The sequence below is a fragment of the Ascaphus truei genome, chromosome 6 (assembly GCF_040206685.1).
Source record: "Ascaphus truei isolate aAscTru1 chromosome 6, aAscTru1.hap1, whole genome shotgun sequence".
Taxonomy (NCBI): Eukaryota; Metazoa; Chordata; class Amphibia; order Anura; family Ascaphidae; genus Ascaphus; species Ascaphus truei.
In genome coordinates, this window is record NC_134488.1 from 76359181 (window position 1) to 76377203 (window position 18023).

Sequence of the window (18023 nt, forward strand, 5' to 3'; positions counted from 1 at the left end):
CGAGTAAATGTTAAGCGGGTGGGGGGGAGCGGTGCCGCTGCATGTCAGCGGGCCTGTGGGGGGAGCGGCGGCTTTTAGGAGCGGCGCCGGCGATATGTGATTTGCCAGAACACAGCCCGGCCTCATCTGCCAGCACTTTGAAGTCAGCACTTTGACTTCACATCCGTTTCATTTTCTGTCTCCACAATCCATTTATGTCCCATTACGAATGAGGTGCCACTAAAGAAGTTTCACTTCAAAAGTGAATATATATAAATGAGTGTAAGGTGTATTAGAAAAATTCTCAACCTTCAAAGGGAATTGTACAGGTTCCCTAATAGCAACAGTACATCCAGGGTAGGAAGGGAGCGATAAATCAGGAACACCCCCAAAAAAAGAGTAAGCATACAGTATATGGTGCAATAAAATCACAAAAAATGGTCAAAAAGAAAAACTTGGCTCATATGAATTGCCTACTTACAAAAAGTAGGTGAAGAAACAGCGTGTAACAGGGAACAGGGTTGCAGGAACTTGAGAGGGCTTGCACTCTGGATCAACTCATTAGGAAACACAGCAGAAAAGAGACCATAGTGCAGACCAGCAAAAAGGTTTATATCGCAATAAAAGGTAAGGAGTGTACTCACAATGTTTACAAGTAAAATAGGCATATAAAAAGTGAAGCAGTAGATCTCACGCTAGAGAAGTGGCTATTATTAGTGGTGATATCGGAAGACTTGTCAGCTGTGTACGATTTAATCTGTGCGAGGTGTCCATTATAAAGCTCTGCATTTAGAATGTTGATTTAAATAAAAAATACACCCTGGAAATAAAAGAATGGCATGGCTTTATTTTATGGTTTTTATTTACCCTAGTTTCCAACTTGCTGGATATGTTCTACACACATTAAGTTTTTTCCTACGATTGTGACGATGCTTCCTTCATGTATTTAAAACTTTACTACATAATAAATTATCCTTCTGAACTGGTTGGGGATGATAAACATTTATAATTCTCTGCTCCATTCAACCTTCTGCTGTCAGGCAGAATTGAGAAAACCCTCTGCTTCTCTGCTGTAAAAACACCGCACTTGGCTCTGATTTGCAAAGTTCAAAGCCAAGAATGGAACTGTTATCCAAACTGTAAGTCTTCTGCAGCCTGCTGAGGTCAGCATTTGAAACACCCAGTGTTTTTATACTTCTGACCACATTGATGACATTTTCATTTCTTATGGTGATTTGGTAACTAATTGCTTTGTGCATTTGGAAATCTGTGCAATTCTCTGTGCCAAGCACAGTAAATAATTTTGTGTGGCTTTTGTAGTCTTGTTTAATTAAAACCTTTAGGAAGAATGTGGCTAGTTTTACAGTATTTAATGACAGTTGTGATATTGTTTGTTACAGTATACAGTATGTAATGTCTCATGTATGTATGTCTTTATTTATATAGCGCCATTAGTGTACATACAGTAGCGCTTCACATTAGTAATACATGTGACAAGTATAGACGATGTGTGGTGGTCTGAAATCCTATGGGAGGCATCCTAGTAAGTCGGTAAAAGTGAATTTTAGGAAATCTACATTACATTCACCAAGCTTAGAAAAGAGCAGTACTTTAGAAGATTTTTCTTTCCAAACGTTTGTTACATTTGAGGTCTGCACTAACCTTCCCGTACAAATATGTGTACACTTTTATGCATGGTTATCAGTTCTAGTAAAATGTGGTGTTTTCTATTAATTGCCTTTCTTGGGTTTATGGTATTAATTTTAGATACAAAAAAAATAAAATTTTTATCCAAATAGGAAACTTTTCCACAAATATTTCTTAAGTGAAACTAAAAGCAGTATAAAGAAGTGAACAAATACCATTTACATTGCATTATTTTCAGCCATGTATCATGTATAGAAATGTAAATGAGATGTAATGTTTTGCTCTCCCTTTCTTACAGTGGAAAGATGCATGAGTTCTATGCAAGCTGGTACCCAAATGATCAAACTCCGAGGTAGCTCCAAAGGTCTGGTCCGTTTTTATTACCTGGATGAACACAAGTCCTGTATACGCTGGAGACCATCAAGAAAGAATGAAAAGGCTAAGAGTAAGTAGATATTAAGGATGTTGGTGTAGAATGTTGGCGAGTCATTTGTACACTAACCGTTGCCAATGGACTATGCTTGGGAAGTGTTGTTTGTAATGTTACTGTGGTTTAATATTACATGTGCATGCCTCCCATCAAATGCCATAGTAAAATCTCCATCATTTGCCATGTTAGTTGCCGAGCTGTGAAAAGTTACATTGGGTCGGAACAGAGACTTTAGAGTTGCAAATCGGAGGTGGGCGGGAGAGCCTGGACAAGTGTTTGGGGCCCAGCCGGCCTAGACAGGAAGTCAGGCATAACTTCCTCAAAAGTCTGAGTGGGTGGGAACACCTATCCTCCAGCTCATTCCGCATGCCTTCTATACTGGACCAACAACTATCCCTTCAGGCCATATCTAATACCACCACCAGGCCCTTATCCACCCAGGGCCCATACCCACCTACCTCAAGTCCATACATCCTTCACCCTCTACCATCACTATCTTCTCCCCTCCCCACCCCACTTTCCACCCTACCTCTTTCACTCCACCCCCCTCAGGCCCATAACTCTTTCAACCCCCCCCTTTCAGGCCCCATACCTTCTGTACCCCAGTGTGTGCAGGAAAGGGGACCTTGCTCCTTTTCATTTGTCCTGTGCCCAAAGATTTCTGTCGGCGGCCCCGGGAAACTCTGTTTATTTATTCTTTTGTTGGGAATGATTATTGACTGCCAAGTCACAGTCTTTTATTTTCAAAGAGAGAGCGCGCTAGGATGAATATATTTTTTCTGTCTTAGGCCTCGGCCATGTTACCTGCTGGCGTGCTGAGGCGCGCTGAGGCTCAGGGAAAGCGGGTGCTTTCCCTGGCCTTAGTCAGCGCGCCGTCGGGGGCTGGCCAGTGACGTCACTTCTTGATAAAGTTCTTTTGAACGAAACGCGTAGAAGGTTTGCTGCTTTCCCACAACCCTATGAATTATCAATAAAGGACTTATTTTTGCAAGACCTGCTCTCTTCATTACTGCTGTGCGCTGCACACCCTGGCTTTTGGAACATATTCTACTACAGCTGCATGCTCTGGAAGGGAGACTGGGGAAGGAAGAAAAATACAGTGAGTACAATACCTGGGGCTACCCCAATGAGGAAGGGGGGGGGTGTCCTTGGGCAACCCACCCCAACCTTCAGGGTACCTTATGCCCTCTTAAGGCTCAGTACCACTAATCATTTATTTGTCATTTACCCAGTTCATGCTCCCTTCCTTTAAATACAGTCCCAGCACTTTTTGAGCACCATTTCAAACACACAAACCACGTCACGGAGCTGGTTCGCCCTCATTGGGCGAACCGCTCACGTGACCGGCCCTGCGCGCCGGCAAGCAGGGAAATCTAAAATTCTGGTAAGACCTACGCTTCCGCGCGCTTGCGGAAGCGTAGGCGAGCCCCTACTTAAAGCCACTCTAATTGCGGCTGTAGGGGCTCAGTGCTGAGCGGGAGTGCGCCTCCGCCAGCAAGCAGCAACCATGGACGAGGCCTTAGTGTGGTTTTACACTTCTGCCCCTGAAACAAAAACTATTAACAAATGAACTTTTATAAAAGGGTGAATTATTTCAATCTTAATGCTGTAACTGATACATTGCGCAGCCTGCAGTACAACAAAAATTCATTATTTAGTGCACAAGCTAAATGTTTGGTTCACAGTGCTAGACAACTAGCCACATAAACGCACACCACGACAACCATGGTCTTAGCGGAGCATCGAAAAGGAAAGCTCCAGGGACTGTAAATACATATTTAAAGTCAATTTGAATGATTTAATCCTCACAATTATGATTAGAACCTTACAGTAAATATCTGAATTAAAACATGCAGTTTACGTGAAAACAGCGTTTTTTTTTACAAAATGTAGCTTGCATGTTTTATGAATTTGCAGCCAGTTACATGTACACCTATAGTTGGTAGAAATGTTCCCTGTTATAGAAAGCATACTGTATAACAAAAAATGTATCAATGGAAAATAAGGGCAACAAAAACCTTTGACACACGTTGCCCGGGAGAGGGACTTGCAGCTTTATTGTGGGACTGCACTCTTAATAACAGAGAAGCTGGGATTTCTTCTCTTCTCTTCTACAAAGATCCACTATAATTGCTAAAAGATTGATATATCCATCATGTCTTGGAGGAAACCAACAGTTGCACTTTTTTTTTTAATCCTGACCAAAACAATTTTTCCACCACTGATCCAGCATCGTAATGCATTTTCTCCACTCTTTTGTAATGCATTGCAGGCCCAGTTGCAGCAGTGGAAGGGTAAAATCAATAAATAGTAGATTGTCAAGTGCATTATTATTTAACATTCTGCAAGTGGGACATTTTTAATAGTGATAATTTATCAGTAATTTTTAATGTAACACAGTGGGGGATATTATCTTTTATTTGTAAATCACCAACATATTCTGCAGTGCAGTAAAATGGGGTTACAGAGATGTAAATGACATAAACAGAGTTACATACCAAACAAGCACAAACTGATACAAAAGGTAATGCGGACCCTGCTACAATGTTGAAACAAAAGGGAAAGTGTCTGCTCGTTGTGTGTTGCAGTATACCGCAAGATGGGGTATGATTCAGCCACACAGCAGATCCCATTAAGGTTTGAGGATCTGGATGTAAGACAGCGTAGAGATTGATCCAGACACATAGCTGGTTCTGGAGGGACTTGGATGTTAGAGGAATGCCAGGTAGGCTTCCTCGAAAAGGTGAGTTTTTAAATATCTAAAAGCTAGGGGAGAGTCCGGACCAAAGCTTGGAGGCAAAGGGGAGAAGAGAAAGGGGCTGGGTAAAGAGTGGTTTCTTTAAAATGAGCGTGATGAGTTCATGTTTAAAAGAAGATGGAAATGTGCCAGATGTGAGGGAGAGGTGAAAAAGGAGAGATAGGGTGGGGCTTAGTGTTCCAGAGAGGGAGTGGGGAAGATCTGAGGGAATAGGATTAAGGGGTCAGGTTGTAGGGTGAGACCCTGTCCTCGGTCACAGGGAAAAATTAGACTTGGTTGGATTTAGGTATGCAAGGGGAGGTAGAGGGTGCGTGTGGATCTTGACATTAAAATATGTCATGTCTGGTTGCCTTAATCTTGTCTGTGAAGTACATGGCGAGGTCTTTGGCTGCAAGGGTAGAAGGGGGGTGCAAGTAACATCGGATGAATGTGAGTTAGAGGGTGAATGAGTTAGAGACGTTGAAAAGGTTAGACATAGTTGGTATGAGTGAAGAAAAGTAAGTTTGCCTGCCAGGGTACGGACAGTGTTTTAGGAGGAGAGAGTGAATTTATAGTGGAGGAAATAGTCTATAGAATGTTATTTCCTCCAGTAAAGTTCAACAGTTTGTCAGCCTTTTGTAGGTTAAATTGTGGTTTAAATCAGGGGCGAGCAAACTTTTTATGCCGAGACCCCCTATTCATCCATAAAATTTCTCGGGGCCCCCCCCTGCCTGATGTAATCAATCACATGAAAAAAAAAATCTTTATTAAACGGTATACAATGTAAATACAAATATGTCTAAATACTTTATTTCAACTGCTCGTGCTTGCAAAATTAGGCTGCGTCCACGCTGCCGCTGAGAGCGGTGACATCACCAACTTTCCAAGCATGAGCACAGGGTGTCCTGCATAATTTTGCAAGCACAAGCGGAGGGGCATGGATTGGGGCTGTGTGTGTGTGTGTGTGTGTGTGTGTTTATTGACTGCTGCTGAGTGCGCTTCAAAGTCAATTTTTGTTTGTCTCCCGAAGCGCCAAGCTTTGGAGACCGTACGCCCCCAGTTTGCGCACCGCTGCATTTAATCACAACACACATACACATACACACAATCACAACACAGACACAGCACACATACTCAATCACAACACACACTAATATCACAACACACACACTCAATTACAACCAACACAGACACAACACACACACAATCCACACACACAATCCACACACACAATCAATCACAACCAACACACACACTCAATCACAACACACACTCAATCACAACACACACTCAATCACAACACACAATCACAACACACACTCAATCACAACACACACTAATATCACAACACACACACTCAATTACAACCAACACAGACACAACACACACACAATCCACACACACAATCCACACACACAATCAATCACAACCAACACACACACTCAATCACAACACACACTCAATCACAACACACACTCAATCACAACACACACTCAATCACAACACACACTCAATCACAACACACTCAATCACAACACACTCAATCACAACACACTCAATCACAACACACTCAATCACAACACACTCAATCACAACACACTCAATCACAACACACTCAATCACAACACACTCAATCACAACACACTCAATCACAACACACTCAATCACAACACACTCAATCACAACACACTCAATCACAACACACTCAATCACAACACACACACACACACACACACACACACACTCAATCACAACACACACAAGACAGACACAACGCACAATCATAAGTCACACACTTTCACCCAGGGGAGGAAGTACTACTGTAAGCCTGCTCCTATCCCCCATGCTGCTGCAAACTGGGATGGGTAACACAGGAGGAGGAGGGAATGTCTGTGTGCAGGGAAGGAAAGCCCCACCCCCGCAGCAAGGCCCCGCCCCCTCTTCAAGACACAGAGCAGAGAAGCAGCCTCAGCACGGAGCTGCTTCTTGGCCGCCCGTGCTCAGCTCTGCCCGCCCTCCGGTTTCCCCACACGCAGTCCACGCCCCCCCTAAATAATCTTGTGCCCCCAGTTTGTGCACCGCTGGTTTAAATGGGCCACATTAGAAGTGTCAACGGCATCAATCACGGCTTCCTATTGCCGCATATGTTGGATTGAAATATACCAATGTACCGGCGCTACTTTTACCTGTATGTATTTTGGGAACTGGGGTGTCATCAGAGTTGAAATTAATGTGGTTCAGCTCCGCTGGCCCCCTTACCACCCATGGTAAAAATAAAAAAAAAGTGGAGTGGACTGCACCTCTAAGTAGCTCCTCTCTATAAATCTCACTCACTGTAAAATGCTGCAAGGACTAGATTAGTTAACCCTTTCGTCCAGGTGCAAAGAACATTTTCCCTGTCTTGCCTTCAAATACTTTCTGGGCAAGCTCCCTGGCTATCTGAACAAGCTTCTCACCCCTACCGCATGCAGCACTTATCATCTGAGATCTGACTCCAAAAGAATGTTCATGGTCCAAAGGCTCAACAAAGAAACCGTCCACTCCTCCTTCTTACTGTGCACCTCACAACTGGAACAACCTTCAAGAGATACTCAAATGTCCTCCAGTAGAAGTAATTTCAAGACTTCAGCTGTCTCATATTTTAATCTTACATGTAACTGTTACACATGCTTATAATCATATATTATCTCTGTCCTGAAATGTCTGTGAATTGAATGTATAACCTCTGTTAATTTAATGTAACCATGCATTGTCATCAGAACTCTGTGCCCAGGTCATATAGTACTTAAATATGAGCACTAACTCAATGTATTTCCAAGTAAAGGTATAAACAAAAAAAGAATCCCTTCAAGATAATCCCTTACCTAACCATCAAAACACCTTCATTAACCATCAAAACACCTTGATATGATTAAGACAAATTCTACAAATTATTTTGTTTTTAATTGCAGAACTGCAATATTTTTTAGCTCAACCTCTAACCCCATGTATTGCATTTCACTACATAGACCTTCACTACTCCCCTTCCTGCTTTCTTCCATACTCTAATAGAGATGTGTTTCTTAACAAGGGTGCCGGGGAAAAGTTGAGAACCACTGCAATATAGAAATAATAAAGTGTGATGTGTTACTCCACTCTTTTCTCAGCAACGTTGCTGTGATGCGTTTGCTCTGACCTTGTCACCCAAGATGCCATGTCTGTTTCATCTCTTTTTTGCTCTTCAGTTTGTCAGTGTCAATGTTGGCATTTCCCTGTAATGCCGAATGAGAAATCCCTGTTAGATTGCTTTACTCTGTCATGCTGTAGTCGATAGATTATGTTTGGACATGTGTTTTTCCTCCCAGGGGTATGGGCTCTCTTTTAAATGTAATACACGTTTTGGTTCTCGTTCCCGCAGTGTTTCATTGGGAATGAGATGGGAAGGTCAAAATAGTCCTATCGCATGAATGTTAGACTGCCTTGAACACGCCTAAGCTAAACTGAATCTCTTTATCATCAAAATTAAACAATTATCGAATACATCAATTATATTGATGAACTTTAATGGACAATACAGTATGGCAGTGGACCATATTACTGTACATGAATATCACCACTCCCATATCTTAATTTTGTTTTACATTTTAAAACACTGTAAAGCATATAATGTTTTCCAAACAATATCATTTTGTTGTTCACTACTGAACAAGCATTAACCTAACCTAAATTCAGATTTATTTTTCTTCACAGTTGTTAAAGCCAATTGTTATATACATGGCTTCTATTTATTAAGAAATGAATTTACTATAATTTTGTCAGGGATTATCGAAAAAGAATTAGTAAATAGAATATTAAATGTGCGTAGCTAGGTTGTAGGGTGGGATCTTAATGGAAATGGTAATCTGAGATATAGAACACTGTTTTTTTTTTTTGTTTATTGTTTTTATTTTACAATGGTACACCTGAAAAACACACAGTACTTACTAGGAATCCCAACTAAGACTCTCCAGGCCATTTCCCAGCCTAAAATGAAAATGGGAAGTATAATCGCTTAACTTTCAGCTTCGAAGACTGTTCTTTTTACTTGGTTGGGATGGTTACAGGTTTAGCATATGTTGTGCCCATTATCAAGTGATTCATTTATAAAATTGCGCAACATTACTGGCGGCTCCATTTGTGTGAATGGAGCGGTAGCAGTAACACATTATCGGGTGATATAAGAACAAAACTGCGAATTTAAATGTCTTATTTGCTGACTACTGCAGAAGCAAAATTGATAACTGCCCTTATCACAAGGATTACTGATGGTAATGTGAAATGTATGCACTCCTAATAAAGAGGAGATATTAGTCCGAGCAGTGTACATTTTTGCAAGGGCTGTTTTTACATAGGTGCCTGTGTTGGTTCAAAGGAGAATGCAATGATAAATGAAGACTGAGGAAAATATCTTGACCAGGGAGGTTGCCAGGCGGTTTGGCTGGAGGGAGGCAAAGAGGACGAGCCCCCGCCAGCTTGACTTTAAATTAAGGAGCTTAGGCCCTCCCCCGTGACGGGGAGGGCAGTGCGAGGGGCGGGCCAGTGGGAGGGGAAGGCCGGCCCCCCCTGGTCATGAAACCCCCCAGGGAGGTTGCCAAGCGGTTCCCCCCCCCGCCCGCTTTTTCCCCCGAAAATTCCCAAATAACGACAAGAGACAGGACTGGAGGTAAAATGGCAGTGGCTATTTATTTAAAATGAAGAGGGGTAAATGCTACTCCCCGCCAGAATGTACCTTGACAGGAAGAGGAGGGGAGGGTCGTCCGCCCCCTGCGCCGCTGCCGTCTGCGCGAGCGGGTTATCGACGTCATGAATATCTGACCTTGCCCACTCGTGCTCCCCCCGGGCTCAAACGGCACAGCTCCCAGTCTGGCAAGAACAAGCACCTACCCCCCACGAGCCGCCACCGACGGCCTATTTAATCCCCCTTAAACTAGGGCCGTACCGCCAACCACTGCAAGACCCTCTCCAATCCTCCTGCAACCTGATATTGAACAGATCTAGCCCCACCTCTGACATGTGAACCCCGTCTGCCCTCAACAACCCCCCTGCGGACGCATCAAAATCGGGGTGTCTGATCACCCAACCCCCGCACTGCACCACAAACTTGCCTACCGCCCTATTCACCTTCCTCCGTGCCCTATCCACCACCCGCGGTGACCTGGCACCCTGCCAGGCCTTCCTGTGGACAATGTCGGACCAAACAAATTGCACCGCCGGACAGCGAGCGAACATCTGCGCCACGTCCCTTTTAATGGTCTCTATTAGGTCGTACGACCGCACCGCCACCACGTCATTTCCTCCCGCGTGAATGAGAAGGATCTGCGGCGGTCTCCTGTCCCTTGCTAGAACCAAGAGCCGTGGTAGCAGCTGGCCCTATCGCAGCCCCTCCCACCCCACCATAAAACCCTAGCCTGCATGCCCAAACCGAGGTCCACTCTGTAAGGCCGCCGAGCCGCGCGCTTCTCCGCCCAGTGTATCAAAGAGTCACCGATGATCCAGACCTCCGTCGCCTCCGCATCTGCGGGGGGGAGGAAGGAAGGAGAGGGGGTGGGGGGGTGGGGCAGGGGATGGAAGGAGAGAGAGAGAAAGAATCACACCAGCGAAACCTGTTCTGCGCCTGCCCCGGGCCTGACATAGGACCGGTACCTGCTGGACTCCCAACGCCCAATCTTCTGTATGACCTCCCCAGCCAGCCCAGCCCGTGCTGCCTCAGTCGCAGCCCCAATCCTGAACGAGTGGGTCCTGAATTGGGTCGCTTCCAACCCCAAGCGCTCAAGGCAGACCCGGAATACTCGCGAGAACTGGTACCTGGATAATGGGACCCCGTCACTGTGAATGAGTAAAGGCCCGTCCCTGGCGGGCCGCTCTTGTGAGTATGCCCTAAGAACCCCCACCGGGCAAAAACATTTCCCTGGCACGCTTAGCAATGGCACCATCGCACCCCTGCCCGCTTGGTCCGTCTTGGACCGCCGGATGAAAAGCTGCAAAGAATCTGCCCCGAGCGCCACGTCCCTGGCCTGCAAGCCCCTGCCCCCTTTCTTAGAAGCGCAGACTAGCTCCCCTATACGCAATACTCCAAAGAACGCCAAGGTGTATGCCGCATTAAAAAGTCCCGCCTCGAAAGTCGGAAAGCAGATAAGCCATGTTATCTTAACCAATGCCTCCAATAACGCCGGAGTTACCGGCCTCCTGGCGTCGCTGGGCGGTGCCCCCCTCAAAAGCCCCGCCAGGGCCCTCTTGACTACAAACGCCTTGGTGACGTCAGTCTCACCACCCAGCCTCAAGAAGAATGACACCCCGCTCAGTTTCCTGCTTATTGTCCTCCCTGCTAACCCCCTGCGCCCTAATTCAATCACGAATCGCCTCATGGTCATGACCCCCCCCCCGCATCTCCTTCAAATTCCCTTGAGAAGCACAAGTACTCCCGCCATGCGGCCGCATAGGCTTCCATGGCTGAAAATTCAAACAGCCATCTTGCGCACAGGTCTGATCCCGCCGGCCCTACGAACAAAAAATCATCCAAGTAATGCATACACCCTGCGGCCTGCACCCTGCAACGTGCCACCAATTCGAGAAACGTGCTAAAAGTTTCAAAGTAGAAACATGACAGTGCGCAACCCATGGGAAGACACAAATCAACAAAGTACTGGCCGTCGAGCATGCAACCTAGCAAGTGGAAACAGTCGGGGTGCACTGGCAGCAGCCAGAAGGCGGACTTGATATCCGCCTTTGCCAGCAGAGCCCCCCGACCCATTCCGCTCACCATTGCCGTGGCTTGGTCAAAGCTAGCATAACTTACTGAGCACATCTCGCGATCGATGCCGTCGTTTACCGACGTGCCCTCGGGATAGGAAAGGTGCTGGATGAGCCTGAATGCCCCCGGGTCCTTTTTGGGGACCACCCTCAGTGGGGAGATCCTCAAGTCTGGGAGAGGGGGGTAGGCGAATGGACCCGCCATCCTCCCCAACTCCACCTCCTTACCCACCTTCTCCCTCGCCACATCGCTGTAAACCCTTGCCGATTTCAAATTCCGTTCAAATCCTGATCCCGTCTGGTGCACAAACGGGATTCTGAACCCCTCGGAAAACCCGTCGAGGAGCAGCCGGGCTGCGTCCCTATTTGGGTATCTTTCCAGCCAGGGGGTCAGGCTTTGGACGATTATAGGAGAAGGCGCCTTGCTGGCCAGCCCTCCGCCCTCCCCCCCCCTCCTGGAACCGCGTCCCCCGCTCTTAAAGCATTTCGCTTGCGGATGAGCTCCTCCGCAAGTGGCGCAGTGGTGTTTGAAGCGACAAACCGCATATGTGCACCGCTCGTCATTGAAGGCCCAGCACACCCCGGGCCGGCTATCCCCCTGTTGGTCAGTGTTTGCGGAAGCGCGCCCCCCTTCTCCCCCTCCCTGAAAGGGCGCCGGCTTGTCCGATAAGCCAATAAGGTCAATCCAGAGGTCGGTCTCCTTCATGACCCAAGTTACCTTATCTTTGTGCGCCGCCATCTTCTGCCTAAATCTCAAGTCGTAAAACCACCAGCCCATAACCCGTGCCTCTGAGCCTCCCCAATCATGTCCTCATATTTAAACAGGACCGGACATAAGTGGGGGGACTTTTCCCCGATTACTGCGGCTAAGATTCTAAACGCGCGGGACCAATTGGCTTCTCAATATCCTCCTTCCTAGCATCCCCTTTTTTATAAGATCGCGCCAACGCCTCCCTGTAATCGGGATAAAATTTCCACGAAATCCCCTGCCCAAATAGCCTCTTTCTCCTCTTTCGTCAAGTGCGTGCCTAACTCGTTAACGACACACACCTGTGGAGTCGAATAGGCCCCCGCGGGGATCGTTGGTTTCAACGTGGTGTCCACGACCCCGGCCGTGGGAAGAGGCACCGGGGTCGCGGCTGGGGGAGCTACTCCGCCCAAGACACCAACCATAGAAGAGACGGAACCCTCGGTGCCAATGACCCCGGCCGTAGGTGGATTATGAGACACCAGGGTCATGTTGGTGGCTGCCGGTGTGGGGGTTGGCACCGCGGTCACCTCGCCGATGTACGCCCCCCATGCTGCTGCCACTCCTGATGCTGCGCCAGCATCCCTCGCTCCCGCTCCAAAAGGGACTGACGCCTGCAGCTCCAAGGCCCTCAACAAGCCCACTAATGCTGCTGTGAGGTTTGCCCTCCCTGCTGTACCATAAGCTCCTGGATCTGGTGTGTGGGTTAGCCCCGCTGCTGCCTGCTCTATGCCTGCTGCGCCACTCAGTATTTCCCCCCTGTCGCCTCGCCTGTGCTTCCCTGGTCTGTGCGTACTACCTGGGATGCCATCCAAAGTCTAAGCGCTCTTGCCCTTTCGCCCCGCCGCCTCCCCTTCACCGCCGTGGGTATCTTACCCGTCCTTGCCATCCTGGGGGGAAGCAACTGGGCCGGTGACCTGGGTCGCCCCTCGACCATTGCCGGATCAACGTAGTCGAACCACGCCGGGCTGTTGGTCAACCTTCGCGCGTTGGCGCCACCCGCTGATGCAAGTGGCCGTCCTGGTCTCCTGGACTCTGCTGATCCTGCAGGCGATGTCCATGTAGCTACACCGCCCGCATCGGTCACGGGCGGCCGTATGGCGTGCCGCGACGCCCTGTCCTGCGTCGCAGTGGCCGAAGGTCGGCGCTCTTTCCTTGCGGGCTGACCTGCGCACCGATCCGCCTCGTCCTGCATCCCAGTAGCCGAGGAACTCCACACCACCGCTGGGGCCCGACCTGGCTGCCGTGATGCCCTGCCTTGCGGCACCGTGGCCGAAGGCTGCCGCCCTGAGCGCAACAGAATTTTGCCTCGTGCGTTGCTGGGAGGCCCTCCGCGCCCTTTTCTTGAGGAGGGCGGCTTTAATGTGCGTTGCCTGACTTGCGCGCGACGTTGAAGGGGTGCCACGGCTCTGACCGCCACCGCGTCCTGCCTTCCTTGCGAACAATGCATGCAGCTGCCGGTTCAACCACGCCTCGTCATGGTCTGCCGCCTGAGCTTGGAGAATGCGGAACTGTTTGGCCATCGACGCCATGCTGCTGCGGGAGTGTGTCTGCTGACTGTGCGTGCCTATGCCCTGACTATGCAGACACTGTGATTTGCGCTTGCCAAAATGCTCTGGGCTAGCGCCAATACGCACGCGGGAGGCAAAGAGGACGAGCCCCCGGCAGCTTGACTTTAAATTAAGGCGCTTAGGCCCTCCCCCGTGATGGGAGGGTGGTGCGAGGGGCGGGCCAGCGGGAGGGGAAGGCCGGCCCCCCCTGGTCATGAAACACCCCCCCCCACCCATGGCTGGGGGGGGGTCGCTTTTTTTGCTGCAGTATACTGAAAGTTTATGCTGTCATCACAGTAGATCGTAAGGGAAATGCTAGAACCTACAGTACATTTAAAAAATAACACACAAATGTACAGTAGATGTAGCTTTATCCATACTTGTCCTTTTTATTTGACAAACTGTGTATCACACACATCACTTAGACAGCAACAAATAGAAACCTTATTGTGTACATTTTAGCTTAAATCGAATAATGTGAGTGCAAACTGTTTCTCCAACTGTGCTTTTCTGATTGGCAGTGGTCCCTGAAGATCTTCATCGTTGTACCTTCTCAGCTACTTAAAGGTTACTCGAACCACTTTACCTGCACTCAGTATTTCAGTAATAAAGGCTGTTTTTAAAGTCAAAGTCAGTATTTTTTTTTAGCATGGAAATCTACAGTATTAATGGACAGAGCTATGACGTACTGTACGATAGTTTTCCTAACAATGTTGATCCAGGGAATATTCGGATTGCCAATTCTTGGAAGTATTTTATTTTCCCCCTTATGAGATGTCATTGGATGATATTTCACTGCGGTTTTTTGTTTGCCTTCCTCTGAATCAATAAGTACGTATAGAAATAGGATAAAGTATCTGTCATCTAAGTTTAGCATAGGTTGAACTTGATGGACGTATGTCTTTAAACCTCATCTACTATGTAACTATGTAACTATTTAATATCGAAAAGTAGTACAGTGCCTTTACAGAAAGTAATATTACAAGAAACATACAGTATATGCAGACAGTTTCATAAAATAACAGGGTAAAATAAATCAAAAACTCTAACATACATTACCACATATTAGGTTTCTCAAAGGGTCTTGATATGGATGTTTGAGGATTCACTCCCATTGTTCAATTCTAATTTCATATCCCAAATACAGGCTTTTTATCCACAGCCTTTGCAATGGGACCAGACTAAGCCCACCCTCCTGAGTGTCTCCTATTTTTACTTTTATCCATCATCTCTAATGACATTTTTATGGCTTGGGAAGAAATATTTTTTTTAATTGAAAAATGTCTCCGAGCTTAACTTGGTCTTCTAACACTATCCCCATAACTGCTAGACTATTGTGAGCCACGTTATCACGTTCAGATGAGTTTACCGCATATCTCATATTCAGTAAATGTATAAGGAAAATGTCACCTTACGCATCTGGCTGGGGGAATTTTACGATCCCTTTGAAGGTGGGGTTCTGGCTATTTCAGTGTAAAATCATATACCATATGTTTATAGTAAGTTGCCAAACGGTTGTGTAGGGTTATGGCTTAATGACCCCACAATCCCAGAGAAAGTCACTCTTGGATAACCCCACTTTTAGACAAAAAGAGAAAAACAGCCCGGGGTCATTGTGACCTGAACCCCCAATAAACAATACCATGTATTTATATGGTAACTTGTTCCTCAAGTTAACCTTTTGTATGCCGTAGTGATTGAATAATAAATGTAGATGGGGCCTATCGTCACATAACCAATTCTTAATTAAATAATCAGATGTACACCTACCTGAAAATTATCTCCATATATGCAGTTATGAAGTTTATAAAATGCATGTTGTTCTGAATATTTCTGCTGAAAATCTACATTTTGCATACTAACAAAATTGACTTTCAAGATGGTTGTACGGTGTATTGCTATTAACTGTCACTTTTTTTTAAATATATATATTTTTTTCAGTCTCCATTGATTCCATTCAGGAGGTGTGTGAAGGAAAACAGTCTGATATTTTCCAACGCTATTCTGACGGGACCTTTGACCCAAACTGCTGCTTCAGTATCTACTATGGAGATCGCATGGAGTCTCTTGATTTGGTGTCTTCGAGTGGCGAAGAGGCTCGTACATGGATCACTGGTCTCAAGTACCTTATGGCTGGGATCAGTGATGAGGACAGTCTTTCCAAGCGTCAAAGAACACGGGACCAATATCCTTTTCGTCATAACCGTTTTTGTTCAAAGGAAGGGAATGGTGTGTGACACACACTTTCAAAAAATAAAACCATAGAAATACACCTTACCAGAACCCCTTTGCTTACCCATTATCCACAATCACCACAAAACCTCAAATACTACAGCATCTAATACCTATTTGATCCATTTGACCACTTTATTTTCTTAAGTCTGCACTAAGCATTCCTTGAATCTATTATCCCCTGCCACTTCTAACCTGTCCCATTCATGTACTACTTTCATAGCAGAAAAAGGTGTAGTACTTTTTGGCTGCCATTGTTTGAGGGAAAACCCAACTGAGAGCATGAAGTCCGTGGTACCGTTTTGACTGCTAATGGCTTCAGTGGAGCATGAACAAACTAGGATCTGCACCTCTAAGCGACCCTTGAAAGTCGCCTACATGAAATGTACGTCTGGTAGTCTGCTGACATCACTCCTGCCTTTGTCCTGACCAGGATGAGCACCGCACAGCTGTAAATAGGAGCTGTTAACAAACACTGGCACACGCTTAGAGGTGCAGCTCCTATTTTGCTCATGCTCCACTGGCTATTGTCATTCAACACTGTACCACAGACTTGGGGCACTAGGGTTATTAATTGGGGTAAACCCCCTTCCTCCCTTCTACAGTCCGATTTACTGTTACTCCCTACGGCAGGATTTGTTTTGGCTCTACAGAATTAGGGCTGCAGACACACTATTTCCCCCCTCCCTCTCCAGTCCGATCATTGTTACTCATAGGGCATAGAAATGAGAGAATTTTACCAGAAATGGACCCTTTTCCCCCCTCATCCAGTCTGACCACTGTTACTCCTAACAACAAGGACAGAAAACAGCTGCTGTATGGGGAGTGATATAGATACACAAGTGGTTATTGATTGAGTTTCTGTGGTGCATTCATCCGGTACCTAAACTTCTGCCCTTCCTATATTCCAGGGGGAGAGGTTTATTACATCGCAGGCAGCTAGACTAGTCTTGTTTAACCCCTCAGGGTACCTTTCCTGTAGGGCTCCGCTGCATGCAGCAATATACCTATGCTGTAGATGCAGCGCTGCTTTCCCTGGTGAGTTGTATTGCAGCGCTCTAGCAATACTGACTGAACTTTTCCAAATTGCAATGTATTTTATTTGCACTCTCTGTACATTGTGTGCCCTTGTATTTTACTCTTTCAATTAGACCGATTTTAAAGTTTAAAGTTTAATTTTTAACCATATATTGATTTATACACTTACATTTGCCCGATAGGTGTCTGCGGATCTACCACTTCTTATATCTATACCTCACTCTCTGGTATACTACAAGTCCGCTCTTCCATTGTAAGGCCTGGGACATGGTACAGCAGACCCCGCTGAGCCGCGCTGAGCAGATGCACTTACCCCCTGCATCTGTAATCAGCGGGGCTTTAGGAGCCGCTTCCGCACGCGTGCGGAGGCTCAGAAAATTGAAGGAGACAGGCAGGTTTCATTTTTGCCTCGGAGCGCCTGTCACGTGACTGCCAAAAGCCAATAGCAGTCCGTGACGTTGGTGACGTGGCGCGCAAGCCCCGCCTCCCGCCCAGCTCCAACTCCACTTACATGAGCGCACGCTGACACTCATGCAGGGACACAAAAAAGCTCCTGCTTGAGCAGGAGAGCATGAGCATGAGCTCTTCTTTTCACCATGTCCGAGGCCTTACTTACATGTTCATGATAGATTAGCGAGTGCACATGATTGGACTATCTCCTTAGCCTACTCTCCTCCTATGGAGTGACTCTCTGGCTTAGAACCTTGGCTTTGCCATCTGTATACTCCCCATAGTGCACCCATTCATGTATTCCTAGAGTTGAGCGGGTATCTCCCTGTCTCCTATATTTATTGTTTGAGTAATCAATCTATTTCCTTAAGATGGTAATTGTACTTATACTTTTAGGTTATAGCTTTGTGATATATTTAATACTTCCCTTGGCTGCAGAATTTT

General features: G+C 46.5%; 1 protein-coding gene across 10 annotated transcripts in view; it reads left to right on the forward strand.

Moving 5' to 3' along the window:
* The window catches only part of PLCH2 (phospholipase C eta 2), a 498290-nt gene that overhangs the window by 367811 nt on the left and 112456 nt on the right, over window positions 1–18023 (forward strand). For all 10 annotated transcript variants that reach the window (XM_075604867.1, XM_075604874.1, XM_075604869.1 and 7 more), the window contains 2 exons: window positions 1925–2071; window positions 15801–16044. In XM_075604867.1, the coding sequence (XP_075460982.1) occupies window positions 1925–2071; window positions 15801–16044 (391 nt within the window). The remainder of the gene's footprint in view (window positions 1–1924; window positions 2072–15800; window positions 16045–18023) is intronic.